The sequence below is a fragment of the Podarcis cretensis genome (assembly GCF_951804945.1).
Source record: "Podarcis cretensis genome assembly, chromosome: 15".
NCBI classification, from domain to species: Eukaryota; Metazoa; Chordata; class Lepidosauria; order Squamata; family Lacertidae; genus Podarcis; species Podarcis cretensis.
In genome coordinates this window covers 29,233,709-29,257,734 of record NC_137185.1, presented here as the reverse complement: position 1 = coordinate 29,257,734, position 24,026 = coordinate 29,233,709, and the positions used below count along the sequence as shown (strand labels likewise).

The 24,026-nt window shown below is 52.1% G+C and overlaps 1 protein-coding gene across 3 annotated transcripts in view; it reads left to right on the top strand.

Moving 5' to 3' along the window:
- Nucleotides 1-23,025, top strand: part of SIK3 (SIK family kinase 3) — a 101,482-nt gene extending 78,457 nt beyond the window's left edge. The window contains exons 7-26 of one of the 3 annotated variants that reach the window (XM_079954644.1): nt 2,007-2,125; nt 2,375-2,485; nt 2,578-2,721; nt 3,295-3,372; nt 3,471-3,580; nt 3,874-4,027; nt 4,379-4,534; nt 5,290-5,360; nt 8,244-8,381; nt 9,628-9,717; nt 11,855-12,005; nt 12,653-12,778; nt 13,881-13,966; nt 14,604-14,713; nt 14,981-15,305; nt 15,778-16,628; nt 19,335-19,498; nt 19,680-19,815; nt 20,212-20,386; nt 21,026-23,025. In XM_079954644.1, the coding sequence (XP_079810770.1) occupies nt 2,007-2,125; nt 2,375-2,485; nt 2,578-2,721; nt 3,295-3,372; nt 3,471-3,580; nt 3,874-4,027; nt 4,379-4,534; nt 5,290-5,360; nt 8,244-8,381; nt 9,628-9,717; nt 11,855-12,005; nt 12,653-12,778; nt 13,881-13,966; nt 14,604-14,713; nt 14,981-15,305; nt 15,778-16,628; nt 19,335-19,498; nt 19,680-19,815; nt 20,212-20,369 (3,278 nt within the window). In that variant the 3' untranslated portion in view covers nt 20,370-20,386; nt 21,026-23,025. The remainder of the gene's footprint in view (nt 1-2,006; nt 2,126-2,374; nt 2,486-2,577; nt 2,722-3,294; nt 3,373-3,470; nt 3,581-3,873; nt 4,028-4,378; nt 4,535-5,289; nt 5,361-8,243; nt 8,382-9,627; nt 9,718-11,854; nt 12,006-12,652; nt 12,779-13,880; nt 13,967-14,603; nt 14,714-14,980; nt 15,306-15,777; nt 16,629-19,334; nt 19,499-19,679; nt 19,816-20,211; nt 20,387-21,025) is intronic. The other 2 variants (XM_079954645.1, XM_079954646.1) reach the window with 2 other exon arrangements.
- Nucleotides 23,026-24,026: the final 1,001 nt, after the last annotated feature.

Sequence of the window (24,026 nt, the reverse complement as noted above, 5' to 3'; positions counted from 1 at the left end):
GAGACTGAACAGTGTGCCTTCTTTCTGTTTCCTTCATTTCCCTTCTCATGGCACTGAAGCCCCTGACTAGAGTGTTTGTCTGCACTTTTATTGGAGGCACGGGGGGATGTCCCTTTCTAACTCCCATTGACTGACCAGGTCTAACTTCTTTGGAGTATATTGATACACCAAAACTCTTTCAGAACTACAGTTCTTGCTGCCAAAGATGTGGCATGGCTGTCTCTGGCCTATGGAAGAGAATGATTGGCTGCAGCTGAGGTGTGGAGTGTGGGGCCAAGGTGGGGAAGAGAGATCAGTGAGGGGCAAGTGCAGGAGAGAGACTCCTGAAATGTAGCTGTGTTGTGGAAGGCAAAGCCCACCTTTAAAAATTGAGCACTTGCATTACAAATGGGTTGCACAGATATGACTGTCTCTCTCAGAATTCTATGGAAGACAGGCAAGAGCTTTGGGCCTGCTGCTCTTTGGGCACGCATCCAGTTTGGGCAGTCTCTGTCTCCCTGCTATGAGCTCCTCCTTAGGAGAGCTGGAATGCGGTTACTGCCTGCACAGCTCCGGTTGAAATGTTTCAATAATCCAACCCTGTTTTGTTCCATAAGCCTTTTCTCATATAGTGTTGGCCTCCCCCAACCTTAGTGAAGGAGCTGGTATGAAGCTTGGGGGTACTTGTGGGTCCATTGTTGTAGCTTGAGGCTCAGGTGGTGCAGAGTGCCTTCTATCAGCTTCGGTTGGTAGCCCAACTGCACCCCTATCTGGACAGGGATAGTCTAACATCTGTCATCCATGCTACGATAACCTCTAGGTTAGATTACTGCAATATGTTATACATGGGGCTGCCTCTGAAGACGTTTTGGAAACTTGAGCTGGTGCAGAATTCAGAAGCCAGGTTGCTTACTGGAGCATATAACCCCCATTCTGGCCTGACTGCACTGGCTGCCAATTAGTTTCCGGGCCCTATTCAAAATGATGGTTTTGACCTATAAAGCCTTAAATGGCTCAGGACTGCAATACATCAAGGATCGCCTCGTCCCATATGAACCAACCTATGGTCATCATCTGAGGCCCTTCTTTGTGTGCCTCCTCAGTGAGAGGCTTGGAGGGTGGCAATGGGCCTTTTCTGTGGTGACTCCCCACTTGTGGAATGCTTTCCCCGGGGAGGATTGCCTGGCACCTTCACTACGTATCTTTCCATTCCAGGCAAAAACATTCCTCTTCTTCTAGGCCTTTGGCTAATTAAACAATCTATGGCCTTTTAAACTAAGTGTGGGGCAAGTATTGTTATTGTTTGTTATTATGATATGTGTTTTTGTGGTTTTATATTGTAAACCAGCCTGTGATCTTCAGATGAATGGCAATATAGACATAATGATGGTGATGTATTTTATCTGTACATCAGTTTATCAAAGCCCAACATTCTTCTTTGGTTTCTTGTGGGAAGCCCAGTCACCACTAAGCAAAAAAAGTAAATGTGTGACTTAATGCTATATTTCTGCTAATGGGATACTCTAACCTAGGGATCAAGAATATCTGTGGAGGCCCTTCAGATGTTGTTGTGGAGTTCCCATCACCTCTGACCATTGGCCATTCTGACTGGGACTGGTGGAATTGTGGGGTGGGGAGTCCAGCAACATCTATAGGGCCCCCACAGGCTTCACACCTGTGTGTTTAAAAAGTAACTTTGCTTTTTGGAGTCTTGTGGCAGTCAGTAGAAGCCACACTTGGTTTCTCCAATGGTCAGATCCTAATGAGCCTGGTGGTGTGTGTTCTGCAGCTGTTACAATAAGGGAGTAAGATTTGTTATGTAGAGACCTTGTGGGAGGTGGGGTTGCATTGTGTGCAGCCAAGCCTTGCGGGGTGGTAGGAGCTTAACGGGGTTTTCCTGATATTTACATGCACCCTGGGGTTGTTCAGAAGTGGAATGGCTCCCCTCCATGTGCTGAGGCGGGTGTGGCTGGTGATGGCTCCCTCTCTCCCCAGTTCCTCAGCAGCCTCTTGCTGTTGTCTTGCAGAGTGTGAGCACTTAATCCGCCACATGCTGGTGCTGGAACCGAGCAGGCGGCTCTCCATGGAGCAGATCTGCAAACACAAGTGGATGAAGCTTGGGGAGGTGGATACGGAGTTTGACACGGTGAGCCAGCACAACTCTTCTTCCTTGGTGGCTCTCCATCCAGGCAGCTTACTTGCCTCCTTTGTCTTCGTTTCCCCAAGGAGTTCAGCATTCCTCAGCTCTTCCTTGCCCTAGGAGGTTGCTTGGGAGATAGAATTGAGATGCATTTTCCCAGCCAGTCTGTGACCAGCTAGCCCCAAACCTTTAACAGCTCTTTTGCTTTTCCTTGTTGTGAAAGCTACAGCCGTTGAAATGCTCTGTTCTTTCCAGTTAATAGCCGAATGTCAGCACTTGAAGGTTGAGAGGCAGATGGAACCATTGAATGAAGATGTGCTGCTTGCCATGGCCGAGATGGGGCTGGACAAGGAGCGCACCCTCCAGGTACTGGCTGTCTCCAGGCATTCTGGGGTAGAAGTAGAGCGGTTTGCCTTTGGTATGAGGCTGATCATTTTGTTGTTTCCTTGCTTTCCCAGTCATTAAGGACAGATGCTTACGATCACTACAGTGCAATCTACAGTCTGCTCTGTGACCGTCTGAAGAGGCATAAGAACTTGCGCATTGCCACCCTGCCCAGCCTCCCACGGACCATGGCATTCCCAGCACAAGCCAGCATCCAGGTTAGTCTTCTGTGAGGTGCAGCTCTGTTGCTTTCAGATTAACTTACACAATGGGGCAGTTCCAGAGGGTGCCTGGCTAGCAGCTTTCACTGTGCAAAACTAGCCTTCATGCAGAGACGATTGCTATTTCTCTGGAAATGACAAACTCTTGTCTGTGTAGGCAGATGGCCTTTTAAAAATATTTCGGGGTTCGTTACTTTGAGAAGGTGACTGACAGGGCTGCCTTCAGCATCCCCACAGGTGCCCACTCAGCCTTTCTCTGCCACCTTGGGCAGCTACTTCTGTTGCTGGGCAACAGGAGGGTCCCACAGTAGATTATTTTAGTTTCTCACCCATAATATGTCAAGGCCTGCAATATAAGTATAGCAATTTAAAATACAATATTAAAAACAGCTTAAAACAAATCATAGTAATAAGAATTGGGTGTGTCCTGGAAATATATATAACAGGTATCGAAGGCCAGGGTAAATATCTGCCTCTGGTAGTGGCGGCTGAGCAAGAGGAATGGGGCTGGGCTTTCCATGGGCTTTCTGCATTTGGTGTTCACAGTTTGGTTTTGTGTCTGCTTTGCAGGCAGAGCAGGCGGGCAACCCAGTGAGCATCAGTGTCCCACAAGTGCAGCTCATCAACCCCGAGAACCAAATAGTGGAGGTAAGTTGTTTTTCTCTTCCAGGATCTCCCCTTGCTAGTCACAGATGCTTCTGCATTTCTCCCCACAAACCACCTTACGGCATGTGTTTCTGCCCTAGACTGATGGAGCAATGACTCTGGATAGCGACGAAGGCGAAGAGCCGTCCCCTGAAGCTCTGGTCCGCTACCTCTCCATGAGGAGGCACACGGTGGGAGTGGCTGATCCTCGGTGAGTTTTGCCGCCTGCTGCTTTTTACAAACAATCCCAGAGCCATCAAAGGGCGCTGCAAATTTCCCTCCAGTATTGCAGCCCTCTGTCCTAAGAGGGACCTGGCTCCTGGCTCAACTTAGTGGCAGGTGTCATCTCTGTAGTGACACATTATCTGACAGGTTTGGCCTGGAAAATGTTGGCCTCCCTTCTGCTGCTCCTAAGTAGTGGGAAACAAACCAGCAGCCCAGAATGTGAGCAGAGAAGCAGGGTTGCCTGGACCGTCTCCTGAGTTATTGTGCATGTGTTTGCAGCACCGAGGTGATGGAGGATCTCCAGAAGCTGCTACCTTGTTTCCCACGCATCGCACCTCAGGCCCCCTTCCTGCAGGTGGCTCCCAACATGAACATGGCAGCCAACATGCTTCCGATGCAGCACCTGCAACCAACTGGTCAGTTAGAGTACAAGGTATGGCAAAGGAAACACTTTGGGAACTCTGAGCATCAGTCCCCATTCCTGTGAGATTACCAGCTACCATGGCTTCATGAGCCTGTTGAATTGGACCTAAAACCAAATTAAGAAGACACCCTCCTTCCCTCTCACCCACCCACCCACCCACCCACCCACCCAGCTGTATGACATGGAGACCCAAGTCATCACTGTCCTGTCTGCCAATCTAAGGGGATGAAGTCTCCACTGCTATTTCAGTGCCTGCTTTTGTGTGATCATGGTTCTCCCATGCCCATCAGACCCTGCTGTTTCTCCTGACTCTTGAGGTATGCAGCCAGGGTTTGGTAGAGATGCAGAATTTTCTTGCAGGAGCAGTCCTTGCTGCAGCCCCCAACTTTGCAATTGCTGAATGGAATGGGACCCCTTGGACGGAGGGCGTCAGATGGAGGAGCCAATATCCAGTTGCACGCACAACAGCTCTTGAAGCGTCCCCGGGGCCCTTCTCCACTTGTTACAATGACACCAGTAAGTAACTGAAAGATGAGAGGGGTGGGGTGGGGTGGGGGTGTTCTGGCACAGCACTGTGCCCACTTTTCACAGTATTTCACAGCTTCATGGATATCGACCAAGTGATTGCATTCTGCTTCTTCTGGGCTTACTCATGGCAGATAAAAGTGGTGGCCCTGCCACATGCAGAGTGCCTCTCTCAGCTGGCCTTTCACCCTTGCTGGTGTAGCATGCATCTTCTGGAACTCAGTTTTTCTCCCTAGTTTTCCTACTGGCCCTTTCCCCACCTGAGACTGCCTGGCTTGCTCTATGTCCATGGGTTTTTTTGGGGGGTGGGATGGACAGGATCAAGTGCATATGACGAGATGGTGTTTCTCAGATCCATGGCCTAACTCCCTATTCCTTCTGAAGGAGTCCTCTTTTTAAAAACAAAAAACAAACCCTATAAAACCTGTTTAGGAAATGAGGCCAAGGCAGACTTTTTATTGAGACATTCATTGACACAAACTAAGCAGCCCTGCCAAGCATGTCCCTCTTGAGTCCTTTGGACTTAAGGGGCATCAGGATGTGTCTCGCTTGGGGAAGAGCTCAGCCTCTTTTTCTTAGTTCAGAATCTTTCTTGGGGTATCTTTATCTTCTGTGGAAGCAATGAACTTCAGGTGGGGCTGGCTCTGGAGTGGGAGTGTGTGGGGAATGGTGCCAAGTGTGGAGTACCTGGGTGTGTAAAAACCTTTCTGCAGAGCCAAGCCCCCTTCCCTTTCTTGTCCTTCCAGGCAGTGCCCGCCGTGACCCCTGTGGATGAGGAGAGCTCAGATGGAGAGCCAGATCAAGAAGCTGTGCAGAGGTAACACTCCTCCTGCTGCTGCTGCTTCTGCTGCTGGTGGTGTTGCAGTCTTCGGAGGCACCCTCTGGTGCCTGGCAGCTGCTTTGGCCATAGCTAGGCAGCAGGTTGGCTTGTGGTTTCTGCTTTGCCTCTGCTTCTCTGGGAACTGGTGTTTCATGTGGACTCTGCTGCAGCTGTGACCTGCTCCTGCTCCCTCCCCTGGTCTTCCCACTAACCTCCCTGGGTAGGTGGATCTTCTGGTATTTGGGGCCTCAGCTGTTAGTATAGCTCTTGGAAGAAGATGCCTACAGTTGACGCCCTGGCTACATCTGATCTCGCTGATGGGGGTCCAAAATGGTCAACTACAATGCTGCTGCTGAAGCCGTTTGCTTTAGCATGCTTCTTTTGATGCTCCTTGTAGCCTGTGTCCCAAGGAAAGTCTTGCAGGCTGCCTTGGTAGCAGCTGTGAACAGCATCTACCAAGTAGCTTGCTATTTAAACAGCAGCCTTCCTGATTTCCAGGCAACTACCTTTGCTTGTAAAGAGCTCAGAGTTTGCCTGGAAAAGATGCCTCCTTGAAGACTGGGGTATCCTTTCCCCTTTAGTGACAGAAGAAGGCAGACAGAAACTGGGTATAAAGGTTGGTTGGTGAGGCAGTTGAGGCTTTTTTAAAGGAATGAAATATCCATGGAGGATTCTATCAGGGATAGCTGTGGTTCCTTATTCCATGTATCTTGGGGAGGCTTTCTAGTGGTTCCTCTTTCCCCTCTTCAAAGCTCTTGGGAATGTAGTGTCCTCTCCATTCCTAGTGTCCATTCTCCAGCACCCTCTTTGGTGAACAGCAGTCATTGTATAATGGGGTAGAGCTGCAGTATGTAAATCAGATGAGACTGCCTTTGTGGCATGAAATCTGACCCTGTGTGATATCCTTTATAATGGCTCATGGAACTTATTTTTGCTGAGTTGATACAGTAGTTCCTCTAGCCTGGAGTAGTCTAGCTGTCAATGCATCTAGAGCCCAGCTTATTGGTTCATGGAGGTTTTTGCCTCTGTTCCCTTAACTGGAGACTCTGGTCACTGGACTAGGATTCTTTTTATACATACACCTGTCTGCCTGAATGTTTTAAAACCGAGACCACTGCAGCTCAATATTTTCCAACTTTGATCAGCCATGGCTTTCCAGGATCTTGGGCAGAAAAGCCTCCTTCCCATGACCTGTTTCTCAAAAAATGGAATAGGAGATGCTGTACATGGAACTTGGAGCTCCTCCATGGCAGACAGGTGCTTTGCCTGTGAACTATGTCCCCTCCTCATTGCCTTTGGGCTAGGACAGATGTCAGTCTTGCTGGGCAGGTTAATGGAGTCAACATACTTGAGTCAAATCCCCTCACGTATTGGGATGAGACTACGTGGCTAGAGAATATTGTGTTGCCTGCCTCCCCACTTAGCGTTGGCTGTCACACCATGCCACGGGCTGCCACGTCTCAAGAGTCAACATCCTTCCTGCAGGGGTGGGTGCAAATATTGACCTTCATAGAACGGTGTTAGCTTCTCTGCTTGCAGAACCTTGGAGGGGACCCATGGGCTGGCCTCTCGCCTCCTGCCCTGGGTTTGTTTGAGGTACCTGACCTTGAATTGCAGCTCGTTGTTCTCTCTCCCTCCATAACTGCTTGATGTAGTTAATGGAAAGATTGGTCTCTGGGATGTAGAAATGAAACACTGTTAGCAAGTGGCAGATTTAGAGCTCTTCAGGAAATGACCTGATCTCCACCTGAGATGCTGGCTTGTTCCCACAGCACTAACTCTTCTCCATCCTCTTAACTCTGCTTTCCTCCTGTGTGGTGGTGGTGGTGGTGGCAAATAGCTTTAATTGCTGCTCCTCTTTGGTGTAATTGGCATTAAAATCTCTGAAGTCTGTACAAGTATACTATAGCCAAAGTTCACCGGTTTCCCTGAACAAAGTTCCTCACTTGCCTTTTAAGTTGGCTTTGATAAATGGATTCAACACTCTCAGCAATGAAATTAGGAGAGAACTCAGGAAGCCATGTTGTAGGTTACTCATCTGAGAGCCCTGTAAAAGCTGGTCCCTTGCACAGATACAGGAATTGTGGGGGTGGCACCCCCCCAACTTTCCCTTCCCTGGAGGCAAGTGAGCCTTTCAGAGGCTCAGGATGCCCTTATGTCTAACTTTTGCTGAAACATGGCAGCTTTTGCATACATGACCTGAACAATTCCCTTTGTGTTGGACATGCCCTTATTCTCTCCTCTTCTTGCCCAGGTGCACCTGGAAGTGCCCAAGAACAGAGTCTAGGTGGCGCTCTTGATGCTTCCTTCTAGCATCGCTTAGACCAAGTGCTGCAATGGTTGGATGGCCAGAGGGCCCCTGCTCCTTTAAGAGTGGCGCAAATGAAACCCTTGTCACAGCCATCATTTACCCCACCTCACCATGTTCAGAAAGGCTGCACCAGTGGAAATTCTCCCCTCTGGGTAACTCTTAAAGGCTGAGGGGACTTGCCCTGTGTGCAGTATTCCTGGTGTTTCTCCAGGAAGCTTGTTAGCTTCATTGGCCCAGTGCCAGCATCAAGATAGCACCTTCCCCCACAGTCCCCTTTTCCGGAAAAAAGGGAGCCCTCCTCCTTACACCTGCTGCAACCTTCTGAGCCTGCTCTTAACCTCCACCGATGCTTTGCTTGGGTTTTCTGTAGGCTGGCGTTTCTGCTTTCTCCAGAGTTTCCCTGGGCCCCAAAAGGGCGGTCTTTCTCCCACCTCCATTCCCATTAAAGGTGGTGGGTGCCTCCACTGCCTCGCTGTCCCTTCTCTCCACCCCCCTCGCTCCCTCTTTGGAGCATTCCAGGCACAGCCCCCACCCCTCCCTCTCACCAAATGTGCTCCTGCTTGTTGCAGATACTTGGCCAATAGGTCAAAAAGGCACACACTGGCAATGACCAACCCCACTGCGGAAATCCCGCCCGACTTGCAGAGGCAGCTAGGACAGCAGCCCTTCCGCTCCCGGGCATCACACCTGGCACCCGACCAGCACCGGTGAGTAGGTGGCACCGGCCGCTTGGGCAGTTCTGCACCAGGGAATCTGTCCTGGGCAGAATGGCACCCCCCAGCAGAAAAAAAGAAAAAGGCTTTTTTGGATCAGGCACTTGAAGGGGCTTTCCAGGCCCTCTACATGCAGGAGAGGATTAGACAGGAGGCAGCTGTCGCTCAGGCCTGGGCATGGCATAGCAAGGGTGGGGCGCTTTGTTACTCTGTTGGGGAGCAGGAAACCTCTGTAAGAAAGGATGTGTCACAGCTGTTTCTGTCTGACCAATTGGCTTGCCTGGAATAACCACCCAAAACTCCACTTGACCCCATTTGTTGGAGGGGTAAATCAGCAGTGGAAGTTAGTTGAGAGAGTGTCAGCAGCTCCTCCTCCTGCCGCCCCCCCCCTCCCCAGGACAAAGCTCTCGACTTGACTTTCTTTCACATCATATGAACATTGACCACGTACATAGTTGCAAGATTGTTACCCTTGGTGGACGGGGTTCAAACAGCATTGTTGGAGTGACCTGAGGCTGTTGGAATAGTCTGATAGAGGTATGGGTTGCTACCTCACCATAACAGCCCTTAGAGGAGAATCTTTGAACCTTGTTTGTGCCAACAGCTCTGTCATGGGATTGGCACCACCAGAACTGTATGTGTTTGCCTGCAATGTTTCCTCGCTAAAATTCCAGGGGAGGGGGATGGCTCTGTGGCAGAGGAACAAGTGCGACCTTTGACTGTTGTGAAATGGGCTCTACATGATATCACACACACACACACACACACACACACACACACACACACACCCACACACACCCCTGGACTCCTGTTGCAAGTCTGTCCACATATGAGCCGTAGCCCTTTACCCCCTCCCACCCTGCTGTCCTCCTGTCCCTTTAGTCCTAGGTGTGAGCTGCCGCCGCCAAGCCCCTTCCCTGACCCACCTTGCTGCGGCCTGCAAGCCTGTTTTGTAATTGTCGTCAGGATAGCTTCTGAGCTGAGCAGTGACATCGCCAGCTGGAACAGTTGAACTCTGAGCTGGCTGAGGCCATGCTGGCGCCACGCTGGAACCTGAGGAAAGCAAAGATAAGCTGTGCTGGCCCTGGGTAACTCCTGGTTAAGCTCTGCTGCAGGACAGGAGCACAGTCCTGTGTGACTCTGACAGGGACATCATGGGGCTGAGTAAACAGAATTCTTTGGTGGAGGCAGCTCTGAGCCCAGCATCTCCCTCCACTCAGCCTCTCAATGCATTTCCCAGGTGCCCAGTTCCTCCTGCTGGCTTAAGGAAGACCACTGCAGGTCTCTCTCCTGGCACACCTGCCCTTCTCCAGGACTTACACCAGGGAAGGTGGGAAAGAGATAAGAGCTCTTTCTGCAGCTCTCTTGTCTCCAGGTGCCTTCAAGGCCTGAGTAGCTAATCACTGTAGATTTTGGTGTTGGCACGTAAACAGGCTCTTCTTGAATCCACCAGTGATTCAATGTCAAAGCCCCTTTCCAGCCACCCATGACTGGCACAACATTGCAAGGAAATGGTTGCTGTTTCCCTTGAAGTTCGTTTAACTGGTTGGCGGTGGCATCAGATGTTTCCTAGGCAGGGCACATGGGTGAGAATGAAATGCAACCGGCTCTGGAGATGCTGAGAGTCACTTCACCCTGCAACATGGCCAGTGGAAAATCCTTTGTGTTTTAAGAGGGGTTTCAGCAAGGCTGCATCTTGTCTGATGCCTACCAGAGCCATGATTTATATAGGCTGGGCTGAGCAGCCTGAGCCCTGCTGCTCCTTGGGAACCACCTCCTCTGCTGGAACACAGTTGGAAACGGCACTGCAGAGCCCATCTCTGTTGTCCACCTTCCTGGGCTGCCACCCCAAGACAATTTGCTTGGATCCAATGTTGTGGTTGGGAGTGGAGAGGTGGGACTTGTTTGGTACTGCTTAATTCCTAACGGGACCATGTGACCTGCACTGAGCTATTTGGAGGAAAGGCGGGATGTAAATAAGTCAGGAAGGGGGTCATATACTCTGCACATGCTCACCCTACATTCTGCAGTGAGCCATTCCTGTCAATCTCTTGCTTACATATAAAGAAGGGCAAGCCTAGCAGGGCTTTGCAGCAGGGAAGGCAGGGGCTGTGGACCTGCAACCCCATTTCCTTCTTCTAAATTTCTTTAGCGCGGGGCATCTGTGAGCATTGCAGCTAGTACCTGGGCCAGATGTGCTTACTGGGGAAGAAAGGGTTCTACTGAAGCCAGGCTCCTTCTGAGGTGGAGTCCTTTGCTGTCCTTTGACCTTTGGCTGGCACTGCCCTCCCAGCCATCATATTTTCATGTAATATACTGTCAGCAAAAGGGCAAGAGTGATAAGAGGGGGAGAGAGACAAGTGGCAGCATGCCGGTTGAGAGGATCTTCAAGCCTGCACTGTTTAGGGGACTCTGGATCTTCTCACTGCTTAGTCATCACAGGCTGCCTTTCCGGAGTCTGTTGATACTGTGAACCAGCTGGGTAACCAGAATGATCAAGGGAGAGGAGCAACACCCCTATGAGGAAAAGTTACAGCATCTGGGGCATTTTAGTTGAGAAAAAAGGGGAGCACACGATAGAGGTGTAGAAGGTGATGCACAATGTGGAGAAAGCGAACAGAGAGAGGTTTTTTCCTCTCTCTTGAAATACTAGGACTCTATGATATTCATTAAATCTGAATGTTGGAAGAGAAGACTCAGGAGAGATGAAAGAAAGAGCTTCTTCACACAGCACATAGTTAAGTTATAGAATTGACTCCTGCAGGAAGCAGTGATGGCTACCAACTTGGATGGCTTTAAAATAGGATTAGACAAATTCATGGAGGAGGAGGATACTGACAATGGCTACCAGCCACAATGGTTATTTTCTGCATCCAGCTGGAAATCACAGCAGGTGAGAGGCTCCTGGGCTTGGGTCCTGCTTGTGGGTTCCCCACAGGCATCTGATGGCCACTGTGAGAACAGGATGCCGGACTAGATGGGCCACTGACCTGTTCTTCAAGCAGGCTTTTCTTATGTTCCTTTGTTCTTATTTGGCTGGGACAGCTTTAGTAGTTAGCCGAGGCCTCCCCGGCTGGGACACGATCCCCTCCTCTTGGCACTCTCTGGTGCTATGATTCAGCAGCTTGCCAATGGCCCCCTTTTATTTGTGCAGGATAATGCAGGTCCTCCAGCAGTTAATGACAGGGAGTGAAAGTTTGAGGCCCTGGGAGCTGGAAGGTCTTTTGGGTGTCCCACATGGCTTGAGAACTATTGGGTGCTGGAGCAGAGCGACTCATTCCTGCTTCTAGGGCTGCAGGCGCCCCAGGACACCACACTTCCAATCTCTTTTGCGCACAGAGCAAGTTGGCAAGTTCCTTTGCCCAAACTGTGAGGGGTGGGGGCAGAACATGGCCAGGCTGCTGGGAACATGGCTTTGGTTAAGCTGGTGACTCTAATCCCACCTTTCTGTCTCCGTGCATGCACAGCTATGTCTACAAAGACTCCAACACTCTGCACCTCCCCACGGAGCGCTTCTCTCCGGTCCGCCGTTTCTCAGACGGGGCTGCCAGCATCCAGGCGTTCAAGGCCCAGCTGGAGAAGATGGGCAACCACAGCAGCATCAAGCAGCTGCAGCAGGTACTGAGAGGGGAGAGCAAGGGTGGAAACCAAGCCAGGCAAGAAAGGGAGCAGCATGGGCCAGCAATGCAGGCTCCTGGCAGAACTGATCTTCAGCTCCCAGGAAAAGCTTCCTTCCTTGTTCAACCTCCAGCCACTTTTCACCGAGCATCCCACCATTGTTCGTTGCATCCTCCCTGTATCTTGCTCTTAGGCCAGGTTGAATAATAGCTTTGTCTCCTTCTCTGCGACAAATGTAAAGCAGGAAGCCTTGGAGTCCTCGCAGCACTAGAGCAGCTCCCAGTGTCTTGTAGAAAAAGATGTGATGGTGAATAAGATGCTCCCCAGGACCTGCCCTTGAGATTGTTGTGGTGGGGAGGGAACACTCCAAGTCCCAAGAGGACTTTCTTTTCTCCTGCATCCAGCTGGCCCCATCTGGGGCTTTTGCCCCCTCTGGCTACTTTGCTGCTGTTGCCGGCAGTGCCTGAAGCAGCAAGTGCTATGTGGGTCTCTCCTCCTGCTGCCACTGAAGCAATGAGTGGGGCTCATCTGAAAACCAGAGGGAGCCACAGTGGCAAGGCTGCCTGTGAGCCTCCCCTTCTTGCCGTGCCCCCTCTGGCTTTCTTTAGCCAAGAAGCACCAAAAGGTCACTTGGTGCATTGTTTCAGGAGTGTGAGCAGCTCCAGAAGATGTATGGGGGCCACATGGACGAGAGGACCCTGGAGAAGACGCAGCAGCAGCACATCTTGTACCAGCAGGAACAGCATCAGCAGATCCTTCATCAGCAGATCCAGGTACTGGCACTTCCATGGAGCATCAGGAGGAGGGCATAAATGACTAGGATGTCTCTACTCTGGACTGTGCCATGCTAGCCCAGCCCCCTTTAGGACATGGCTCCAGCCCAGTGTTTCCCAAACTTGGGTCCCCAGCTGTTGTTGGACTACAACTCCCATCATCCCTAGCTAGCAGGACGAATGGTCAGGGATGATGGGAATTTTAGTCCAAAAACCCCTGGAGACCCAAGTTTGGGAAACTGCTCTAACCCAATGCAGAAAGTTCAGTTCCCAGCAGCATCTCCAGGTTGGGCTGGGAGTGATTCCTGTTGGAAACAGGTGCTGCCAGTCAGTGTATAAAAGAGACTGAGCTAGGTGGACCAAAGGTCTGATTCAGTAGGAGTCCGCTTCCTGTGCCCCCCCCCCCCACTAAATGCCCATGAGCATGTCTGTGTCAAGTGAAAACTCTGTCTTGTTAGCTCAAGCGCTTCCACTGTGGTTCATTGGGGTGGGGGGGGGGAGGAGAGAGAGAGAGAGAGAGAGAGAGAGAGAGAGAGAGAGTTGTCTAGTGCTGAAATGCTCCTCCCTGTTGGTCGGTATCAGGAACACAGGAAGCTGCCTTACAGCAATTCAAAATATTGGTCCATCTAGCAGAGTATTGTCTACACTGGCTGGCAGAGGCTTGCCAGGGTTTCAGGAAGGATCTTTACCAGCTTTAGCTGGAGATGCTGTGCTGCCAGAGATTGAACCAACTCTTCCCCCATTTGGCCCTCTTTCTTTAGATAGGGCAACCTGGAGCATGGTAGTTCCTTCCCAGGTAGTCCTTCTGCCCTTTCAGCTCTCCACCTCCCCCCCTCCAGTCAGCAACAGTATGCTCCAGAGCCAGTAAGTGCCAGCAGCATCTCTCTCCGTTCCTGAGCTTCAGCTGCCAGCCCTTTGGGCCAATGTCCGACAGGTTGCTTTCTCTGAGGCAGCCAGGAAGAGAGTTGCTTGAACGCCTTGGCATAGCTTGGCTCCATGGGGCTGCTTTGCCCTCATTTTGCAGAGTGCTCTCAGAGTGTTCTGCGGATGCCGCTGCTCACCAGCACTCTTCTTTGTTCCCTCTTTCCTGTGTGGTGCGCAGGATTGTGTCCGCCCTCCTCAGCCTTCTCCGCCACTGCAAGCTCCTGGAGAAAGCCAGCCTGCTTTGCTCACTCACCAGCTTCAGAGGTAAGGAACAGCTTCTGCACTTGGTAGGTCTCAAGCCTTCTCCGTGCCTTGCAGGAAAGTGTTGGCACCTTCTTGCTCAAAGGGACCCAGTCTCAGCTTGATCAGCCTAGGTGCTTTGGCCTGCTGTAGCTGCATTTGTGGAGATGAGAGGCAAAAAAGGAGAGGTGCTTAAGTTTAAATGGAAGACTCAGAAAAGCTTTTTTTTTTTTTTAAGACAGACAGGCGCCTTCTCAGCTGGGAGGTTGTCTTATTGCATTCTTTTCAGGAAAAGGCTGTAGTCCCTGCAAGGACTGCCTCATAGAGAAGGCTGGGGAATGGCAGGGCTGCTGGCATTGGCCAAGTGAGGAATACCCCTTCCCAGCTGCTTCCAATTTCAGTCCCTTACCCCACCCTTCTTCCACTTCATGCTATAGGTAAGCTTTGGCCAAGGCAGTGGTGGTGTGTTTTGCCCAGGCCTGCTCCTGCCTTCTCACTTTCTGTCAACGTAATCCAGTGTATTGTGTAATACAGCCTGGGTGCTGATATGCCATAAAAACGTACAGATTGCCTGGCTCGCCCTTATGATGACGGCATTAGGCCTGTGCTAGCAATTTTCTGTGGTGACATAAACATACCTGACGTGCTTGTGTGTGTATAGGTTACGGATCCAGCCCTCCAGCCCACCTCCAAACCATCCCAGCAACCATCTCTTCAGGCAAACGGACAGCAGCCCCCCTCCAGTCAGCAGCAGCATGCTCCAGAGCCACAGTAAGTGCCAACAGCATCTCTCTCCTGCCGAGCTGCATTTTGGTTTTGTCCCCATCCCCGCCGGGGGTTGCTTGCTCCAGCTAGCTGGGAGAGTCCCAGGTTAGGCAGTCTGCCACCTTCACCATTAGAACTCACTTGAGGGATGAGTGAGCAATCACAGTTGTTTCCTGAAATGGTGGACAAAGAACCCCTCCCCACTGCTTACACAGAGAGTAGCCATTGTGAATCCCAGCCAAGGCAGTTAATGAAAAGGCTTCCATTTCACAGGTGCAGCCTCGCCGTCGCAGTTCCAAGGGATGCCCTCTCACAGCGCCATCTTCCAGCAGTCGGGCAGTTGCTCACCTCCCCCCAATGTGGCCCTCTCCTGCATGGGCATGCCGCAGCAAGTGCAGGGGCAACCGGTAGCCATCCAAGTGCAGGAGCCAGGAGATGGGATGGGCGGCAGCCTCTTGCAGGCTGGGCGGGGCATGCCCACCCCCGCCAGTGCCAATCAGCTGCAAATGCACCATCGTGCCAGTCTGATGGCCTCCCTGACTTACGGGCACAGGCCCCTCTCCAAGCAGCTCAGCGCGGACAACGCAGAATCGCACAGGTATGGCTATGGCAACAATGGGGTAGTCTTGGGGTGTTATGTGTGCCAATTCACAATTGGTCTGGCTAGCAGCTACGCAGTGTGTGAGATTCCCAAGTGGTGTGCTTCCTGGACCAGAGTGCTTCTCTCCCAGGCTAGGCCTGGTCCGTTTGTGGGGTCTGCAGGTGGTGACCCTGCAGAAAGGGTTTTGAGAAAGGGTCGGGTAGATGGGCAGAGGGGCAGCTGAGCAATGATTATTAGCCAAGCTCTCTCTGAAGGGAACTTTTTCTCTTTCCTGAGGCTGGATGATGTGGGATGTGGAAGTAATGAGGTCATCTCTTCTTTCTGGGCCAACTGGCTGGCTGCTGCTGAAGACCAGCCCAAATCGTCCTTACGGGCTGCAAAGCACTTGAAGCACAGTTCCCTAGAGTGTCTCCTGTGCTCCTAAAGAGCTTCCTTCCTTCCTTCTCTCTCTGTCTCTCAATCCGCACAGGTATCCGTCAACTGGCTACGACCAGGTGCACTTGCACCCCCACCTGTTTCCGGAGCAGGCCCGTGTCCCTCCAAGCAGCTACAGCCCTGCTACAGCAGTGGGCTTCCCTCCGCAGGTGGAGCAGTTCCCCAGCTTCTCCCAGAGCGCTCAGCAGCAGCAGCACTACGCCACGTCAGCCCTGCAGCAGGCGCTGCTCTCCCCCACCCCGCCAGACTACAGCCGGCACCAGCAAGTCCCACACATCCTGCAGGGTCTGCTCTCGCCCCGGCACTCGCTCACGGGCCACACGGACCTGCGGTTGCCCCAGGCTGAGGTGGCACAGCTCATCAAGCGGCGGCAGCAGCAGCAGCAGGAATTCCAGGAGCTGATCCGGCACATGAGCCAAGGGGAGAGCGGACATGTGGCTACCAGCGTGGCCCAGAAACTGTCAGAGCGCCAGGCTCTGTCTTTGCCTTATCAGAACACTGACACGTACCACCACCCTCACCATCACCACCACCACCACCACCACCACCACACCAGTCCCCAGCACCTCTTGAAAGTGAGGGCGCACGAATGTATCCAGCAGGCGCCAGCCTCGGTGCCGGCCCACGGGTACGCTCACCAGCCCACCTTGGTCCACTCGGAGAGCATGGAGGAGGAAGTGGACTGCGTGTGTGAAGGGGAACGGGACAGCTTCCCAGGCAATAAGACCAAAGCTTGCCACGAGGCTCCACTGCTCTTAAGTGCCGGTGGTCCTGGGGACCCAGACGCTTTGTTTGGGACTGCCAAGCAGGAGCAGGAATTGGGGGTGCACCATTACAGGCACCAGCCAGCCGCCACCTTCAGTCGGAATAAGGTGCCCGGTAGAGGTAAGGCCAGGCCCTGCCCAGGGGCACAGAACAGGGCACCATTGGGTGGCCGGTTGGGTGGGGCTGACCTGGATGGGCAGGGGGCAGAAAGAGGCGAGAAACTCTGAGGAATAGGACCTGGGTTGCTGAGCAGGCCGCCTTCACATGCTGCTCTGCAAGTGGCACCTGTCTTGGTGGAGGGTGGGCAGGTGGGAGGAAAGCAGGGCAGGCTCCCAGGGCTTACGGGCATGGACAGGGTGGTGGTTGGAGGGGAGAAAGGGGCTTATTCGCACCGGACATCACTAATTTATGGAATCAGCTGCCACGGGGTGTCATGATGGCCTGTGGCTTTCAAAGGGGGTTAGACAAATCCATGGAGCCTGCAGAAGAGGAAATGCCAACAAAGGGAAACCTCAAGCTTGGAGCCTGCCTGTCTCCTGATACCATCTTCTGAGGAGTAGCAGCAGCAGCAGCAGCAGGGGGCTGTTGCCTTCTTACATTCCTTGTGAGATCATTAAGAGGCACTGGGACCAGAAGAGTCATTGCCCTTGTCCAGCTGATCTCTTCTGATCATCTAGGGCCCTCCCGCTTGCTGCTTGAGTTAATGGCAGTTCAGTGGATTGGCTCTAGGAGAGGCAGGCTCAAGGCCCAGCTGAGCTGGGAACTCACATGGATTCTGGGGTGAGCCACCATCCTCTCTTGGTCTTAATCATTCCCATCTGTGAAATGGGAGGGCAAGCAAGGTAAATACCACAGAGCCATTTTCAAAGTTGGTATAGAAGGATTGACCTTGTGAGAATGGTGGTGCCTTGCCCCCCTCCCCACCCCAGTTCAGGGGATTAAGAGTGCAGGCAGGTCGGCATTCAGGCAGCAAGCAAACGCTTCTGGAAGTGTTTGTGGTACAGGGTTGGTATGGGGGTGAAATTGCTCAGGAGGAGAAGGAGCTTCTTGGTGCTCTCAGCGCATGGGACAGTGGCCCAAGGGAAGGAAAGCAAGCAAGCAAGCAAGCAAGCAAGCAAGCAAGCAAGCAAGCCAGGCTTCACACTTGCCTCCTCAGCCAAGCTAAGAGCTCCTGTGTGTTGCCTTCCACCTGTGTTGATGAGAGCACCCTGATCAGGACCATATTTCTCTTATTTGCCTTGTCCTGCTCTGGCCAAATATGGCCTGCTGCTCATTTTGGTGGTGGCAATGGGATGCTGCTTCAAGATCTAGCAGATGTCAGGGGCAGGCAGCTGGTCATTGGAGGTCCTCCATTTGGAGGAGCAGCAGGAAGGAGGGTAGAGGCGTCTCTGGTGGCAGAGTCAGCCATATTTCCCCTCTCCTGCCTGAAGCATCCTCTGTTTGTTTTTCCAGGAAAGTTAAACTGACTCCAGCTTTGCGGCTACATATAGAAAGAGTGGTGTGATAGACGGGAATCCTGGGTACTCTCTGGGATTGTGAAATCCTGGCTAATTATTTATTTAAAGTCCTTTTTTATCCTCTCTCAAGCTGAAAAGGCTGCCAGAGCAGCTTACAGATTTTTATTTACTTATTTATTTTTAAAAACCCACAGCCACTGCCCCTTGCATTCTAAAAGGCACAACACACACAAACACACAAAACAAATAGGGATAGAGGAGGGGGAAAGTATGCTTAAGCACCAGTTCTGAAAGTTTAAGAGTCCTTTAAAACAACAAGCTGGGCTGAAAACAGTCGGCGGGGGTGGGGGGGGGAGCCCAAAAGAGCGTTTCCCCTCCTGTCCCTATTTTCCATGCAAAATCCTAGTTCTGACGAAAAGGCCACCTCCATGCCTCCTACTCTTTGGCCAGAGCCAGGGCTTGTTGCACCTTAGGCCCGAAGAAAGAGCTTTGGGGGAGACACAGGTGAGGGCGTTGTGCTGTGTAGATGCCTCCCATCTGTCTACAGCGCTGCCTGCTAGTAGCCCTTTCTGTGCCCTGTGGGTGGTGGCTCCTGAGGTGATAAAGGACAGCCTTTATACCCTGCAAGAACAACAGTTTTGTCAGCAGTTGATCTTTGGCCTGGCCCCTTTGGAATGAGGAGCACCGGCCTTTGGAATCGTTCCACTGCATGTCTCCGCTGTGTGGAATGGGGGAAGGTGGGCCCATGCCAGGAAGCGGGCTGTGCCTTGTGGGCCTGAGCTAGGCACTTTCTGCCTGTTGGGGAAGGATCTCCTGTACAGGCTCCACTGCAGGGAACAGGAGCTGCTTGTGGGTCTTTGCACAACTGTGTGTCTAGCAGCAGGTGTCCCACACATGAGAGAGGGAAGGCTGCCTTTTTTTGTTTTGGGGTGCTGTGTAGAGCCCACCAAGGAGCTGCGCTTGGCTCTCACCTCCTCCCATATCCAGGGGCATCTCTGCAGGCTGTGCCACAGAGAGTCTACGCAAAACGCGGTTTCATACCAGGAAGTGGCTCTCCAGCTGCTGCTGTTGCTGAGAATCAAAGAGGAGGGTGTGTGTATTGTGATTGGCAGGTTGGCCCTGAGCCGGTTGTGCTCTGTCGCAGGGCCATTGTGAGGATAAAAGTGGGGTAATTCCCATGAATGTCTTGATGGAAAGAGTGTGCAGTGAATGAGAAAAAGGAATGAAAAGGGGTTTCTCTCTCCTTGTACTTACGGCCTGAGCCAGAAGGATTTTAGGGTACTTGTGGTTGGGGAATGGGTGCCTTTGAAGGGACATAATGCTCTTTCCCCTCCCTCCTCTTTTGTCTTTCTCTCCCTTTCCCACAAAGACTCCATGGCCACAGGTTGCATGGAAAGAAGCTCGCCTGGTCACGTGGAGATGCCAGATGCAGATGGGCCAGAGGGTTATCCCACAAGGCCGATTCCTGGTGTGCATCACAGATCCCGGCCTTTGCAGAGACACCACACCATTCAAAACAGTGACGATGCCTATGTATGTTGGGGAGAGGGGTGTTGGTGGGGATGGGGGCCCCCTGTGTCGAGGTGACACAACTGTCCTATGGTGTGGTGGAGGTGAAGGCCCTGGTCCCACCTCCTCTGGCCATCCTCTTCCTTCTCATTCTTTAGCAGTGCCCCTTGCAGGTCTCTGAGCCTTTCCTTTCTGCTCCCTGCAGGTGCAACTGGACACTCTGCCGGGCATGAGCCTAATGGCAGGGAAGGCGCTCAGCTCTGCCCGCATGTCCGACGCTGTGCTCAGCCAGTCTTCCCTCATGGGCAGCCAACCGCTCCATGATGGGGAGAGTGAAGAAGGTGAGTGCTTGGAGCCTCCAGGCCGCCATGTGGTGCCTCTTTGCATGTCCAGCCAAAGGCTGGGCAGAGTGACCTGCTTGCTTGGCCTGTCCCAGGAAAGCGAGACGGGGACAGTTCTGGATTTAAGAGGTGGGGAGCATCTGTGAGTGCTCTGTATCTGTGGGCCTGGAGTGGGAACGGGCACATTAACAACCCCAGCCTTCTCGCACTGGGCACCAGGTTGAACATCTAGATGGGACAGCGGGATCCTTTGTTAAGCTTTCTGCATAAAGCTGCAGTCCTCTCTGCCATGCTGCACTTGGCATGCCCTTTGGCTCCTAAATCTTGGAGCCAAACACACACTTCCAGGCCTTGCCTGAGCTGCCACTTCAGCTTCCCTTGTCTTTGGTTTTGCAGACTGTGGAGAGAACTTGGAAGGTCAAGAGCACCTGAACCTAGCAGATGGCAACCAGCATCTAAACACCTCTTGTTACTCTTCCACATGTATTACTGACGTCCTGCTGAGTTACAAGCACCCAGAGGTGCCCTTTGGGATGGAGCAGGCTGGGGTCTAGAGATCAGGCAGGCTACAGTAAGTAGCATTTGAGTCCAAACTTGTGCCAGGCACTGGGGAGATGCATGGGCCCCTTCCACGAAAGAAAGGGGATTGGGGGGGTGGGAAATACCCTCCTTTTTAATGTTGGCCTACCCACTACCTGGACCTGCACTACACCGTCCTCACTGGGGAAGCAAGCGCCACATCCAAAGTTTCTGCAGGGGTGGGCCTATCTGTTTGCTGCTGCTGCTGGAGCTGAGCAGAGCTCTCTCTGGACCAGCCGCAAGTCTCGGGACCTTGCAGGCAGAAGAGCCAGGCATGAGGAAATACTGTGTCTGCGTCCCTGGGGCATTCAAGGTTGGGTGTCGCATTCCTGGCTCAGAGGTCAAGAGGCTTAGTAGGCTCAGAGTTCGAAAGGTGCACTTCTCACTGCTGCCCTTGGGAAGGGGCAGAGCTCTGGGCTCTCTCTGGCTCCCCAGTGAGCTGTTCCTACTCCTGAAGCCATTGCCAAGAGGGCCTTGCTAGGCCAGCCAGTTTTATTCCTGGCGGTGGGAGTGTGGAGCAGCGTGGGGCACAAGAAAGGCTTAGTGAGGTTCCTCTGTGTAGCTGTGTAGGCAAGTGTCTAGTATTCCTGCCACCCACTCCCCTCTCTTTGTCTCTCTCATTTTCCGGCAGGGGTATGTACAGCTTTGAAACAAAAAGGTCCATTTCAAACCAACAGTATCTCGCAGCATTGCGCCAAATGGCCGTCCCGTTTCTCCTTGACGGAAATCTTGTGGCGGCTCCTCCTCCTCCTCAACCTCCTCGTTGGTTCAACAGTGTGCTTGTTCCTTTCGGATGTTCATTATTGCCATATTTGCCTGTGACGCCAGCCATTCTGGAAGGACCAGAGCACCCCCCCCCCTCGCACAGAAGCTGCAGGGGGCAGTTCGAGGGCAGCTGCCGGCTTGGAGGGCCCCCCCTTCCCAGTCAGTGGCAGGTGCCAGGGGAGGGGGCAGCCAGCCTTGCCTGGAAAACCTGATGGCAGAAGGGGAGAGGAGCTATGCCCACCCGCAAGCAATAAGCAGCTGTTTTGGACGGTGCCTCTTCATGATCTGCCTTTGCAGTGGCCCCTCCAGGCCAGGGGGCTGGTGGGGGTGGCGGGGGCTGTGCTTGCGGAGGGGCCGAGAGCCAAGCCTCCACGTCTGCCTTCCATGCATCGCTTGCCTCCCACCCCTTGGCCATTTGCCCCCCCCCTCTCCCCCACCGCAGTGGTGCAATATTGCTTTTGTGTGTCTCTCCTCTGTAAGCCTTTCTATTTTAAATTTTGTCACTCTGTCCTTTCTTCCGTTTCTCTTTTTTTGTACATCCTCCCCCCCCCCATTTAATTCCATGTGCTACTACTTCTTCTTTTTCCCCCTTTTTCCCTTCGTTTCGAGAAAACCTGGTTCTTGTTTTTAACTTGCTTTCCCTTCAGATCATGTAGGAATTTGTTTTGGTAAATGTTTTATTATTGTTGTTATTATTATTATTAATAATAAATTAATTGTTAATAAAAGGCAGGATGCATTTTGCCCCTCCCCTTCTACCCCACCCCACGTTGCTGCTTGCCCTTCCCCCATCTTCCTCCCAGTATTGGCTTTTCTCCAGTGTGGCAGCGGTGGTGCCCTTGGCGTTGCCGCGGAGACCGTCTCTCCCTCTCTCTCAGCCCTTGGGGAACTTGTTTTCTGTGACTGGTCCAGGGTCTGGGGCACCTCCAGCGGCTGGGCCTCCGGGGAGTCTCTCGTGTCATCTTTTCTGCCTTTGGAACTTTTGACAAAGCTGCAACAGAGAATCCCTATTACTGACTCTTTTTGGAAGAATTTTTTAAAAGGATTAAATATATATATAAATATATATATCAATGCAGCCCTCCTGAATTTGCACAGAAGAAGTGTGAGACCAGCATGGCTGAGGTTCTTTTGCTATCGTCATCATCACCATCATCCTCCTCCTGTTCCTCGTTCTCACCTTTCCAGCAGCATCTGGATACCAAGATGTGCAAGTGATGGTGGGGGGAAGCCTCTTCCTGCTCCTCCTCCTCCTCCAGGCTGGATTGTGGCCGCGGTACCACTGAGGCGGGGGACTCGCTTACCAGGGATGAAGAGTGGCCATGGAGGGGCAGGGGGAATTTGAGGGCTGCTCGCTGCTCCCTCCTGCCACTGGGAGGGAGGGGCCAAAAGGCACCGAAAGCCTCCTCTGGCCTGGCTTTGGACTCTTGCTTTGGTTTTCCCTTCTGTTTACATGATCCTGAGAGATGACAGCAGCATCAGCCTCCCTCCAAGCAAACCTGGCTATGCTGTTTTGCAGTATCACACTTTTTGTTTCGTTTTGTTTTTTTGTTTTTGCGGGGGGGCGGATTCTTTTGTTTTTAATCATTGCTTTGTATTGTAGTAATCAATACTCGCAGTATATGTTGAATGTATCATATACTTTGCTATTATTTCTGTTTTGGGGGAAATGTCCAAAGTATTTTTTCTCATTTATGTTGGACTAAAAACAAGAACCCACACAAACAAACTCCCCAGATTTTCAGCAAAATCTTAGTTTGGTTTTTTTCCGTTTGTTTGTTCGTTTTCGGTGGGTCATTTTGCAACTAGTAACTTAGTTGGACGTGGGATCATGACAAATAAACCCATGATTATGATTGGCTCTCAGTAGCTCTGGTCTGGTCTGGCTTTTCTCTTGCTGTTGTGTCCAGGGTTGGGGAGTGGTGGTGCCTTAAGCTGGGATTGTCCCTGAACAAGTGGCAGTGATGGCTCTGGAGACTCTCCTTAGGCAGAGGACCCTTGCGTTCTGACCATGTGCTGCATTGTTAGCCGCGCAAACCATGTTTGGGTCATTGCATACTTCAGGATCAGTAGAGCTTCAGGCGGGAGGGAAGGGACTCAGTGACAGAGCATCTTCTTTGCAAGCAAAAGCTCCCAGCTTGAATTTTCTAGCACAGCGTTTCCCAAACCTGTAGCATCACAGGTCCCCACCTGCCTCCTCCATTGCATCCCATCACCAGGGTTAGTATCAAAACGCCCTCCTGCTGCATGCTGCTCATGAGGAAGGGGGCATAGAATGCTCCTTGGTGTGTATCTGCTTAGCACCTCCCTTTGAGGGGGTGCCATAATGTGAGCATTTTTGTCTGAAAATGGCATGCCAAGGAGTGATTAGCTGAGGTTGGGTCCTGTTGAGAGTTTTAGTCTGGTGGCATCCAGTGGCAATTTGTGCTCCCTGAGGAGATCTTTGATTCCACCAGAAAAGTTGTTTGTCCTTTAAAGCCAAGCTGGCTGATATAAGAGCAGCATTTTTGTCATTTTGATAGCCCTGGACTTGGATTCCAAGCAGAGCCTCCACAACCTCGGTCACATTTCTTTGGGTGATGGGCTTGCAAGAGAATGGGTTGGTGTCACCACTGCTTCATTCTCCTCCCCCAGTGAGTCCTGCTGATTCATTCCCAGGGTGGGAGGCTAAGAATGGAGCACAGTGCCCAAATGGGTTTACTTGGATTTCTCTTCCAGAAAGTCTGGATTGGGGGTTCCTTGTATGCATCTTGTCCCTTGTCTGAGGCATTGTAGAGCTGCTGCCAGCCAGTGCTGACTATATGGAGCTGGCTGGACCTTAAGGGGCTGACTCAGTAGAAGGCAGCTTCCTGTGCTCTGCAGATGAT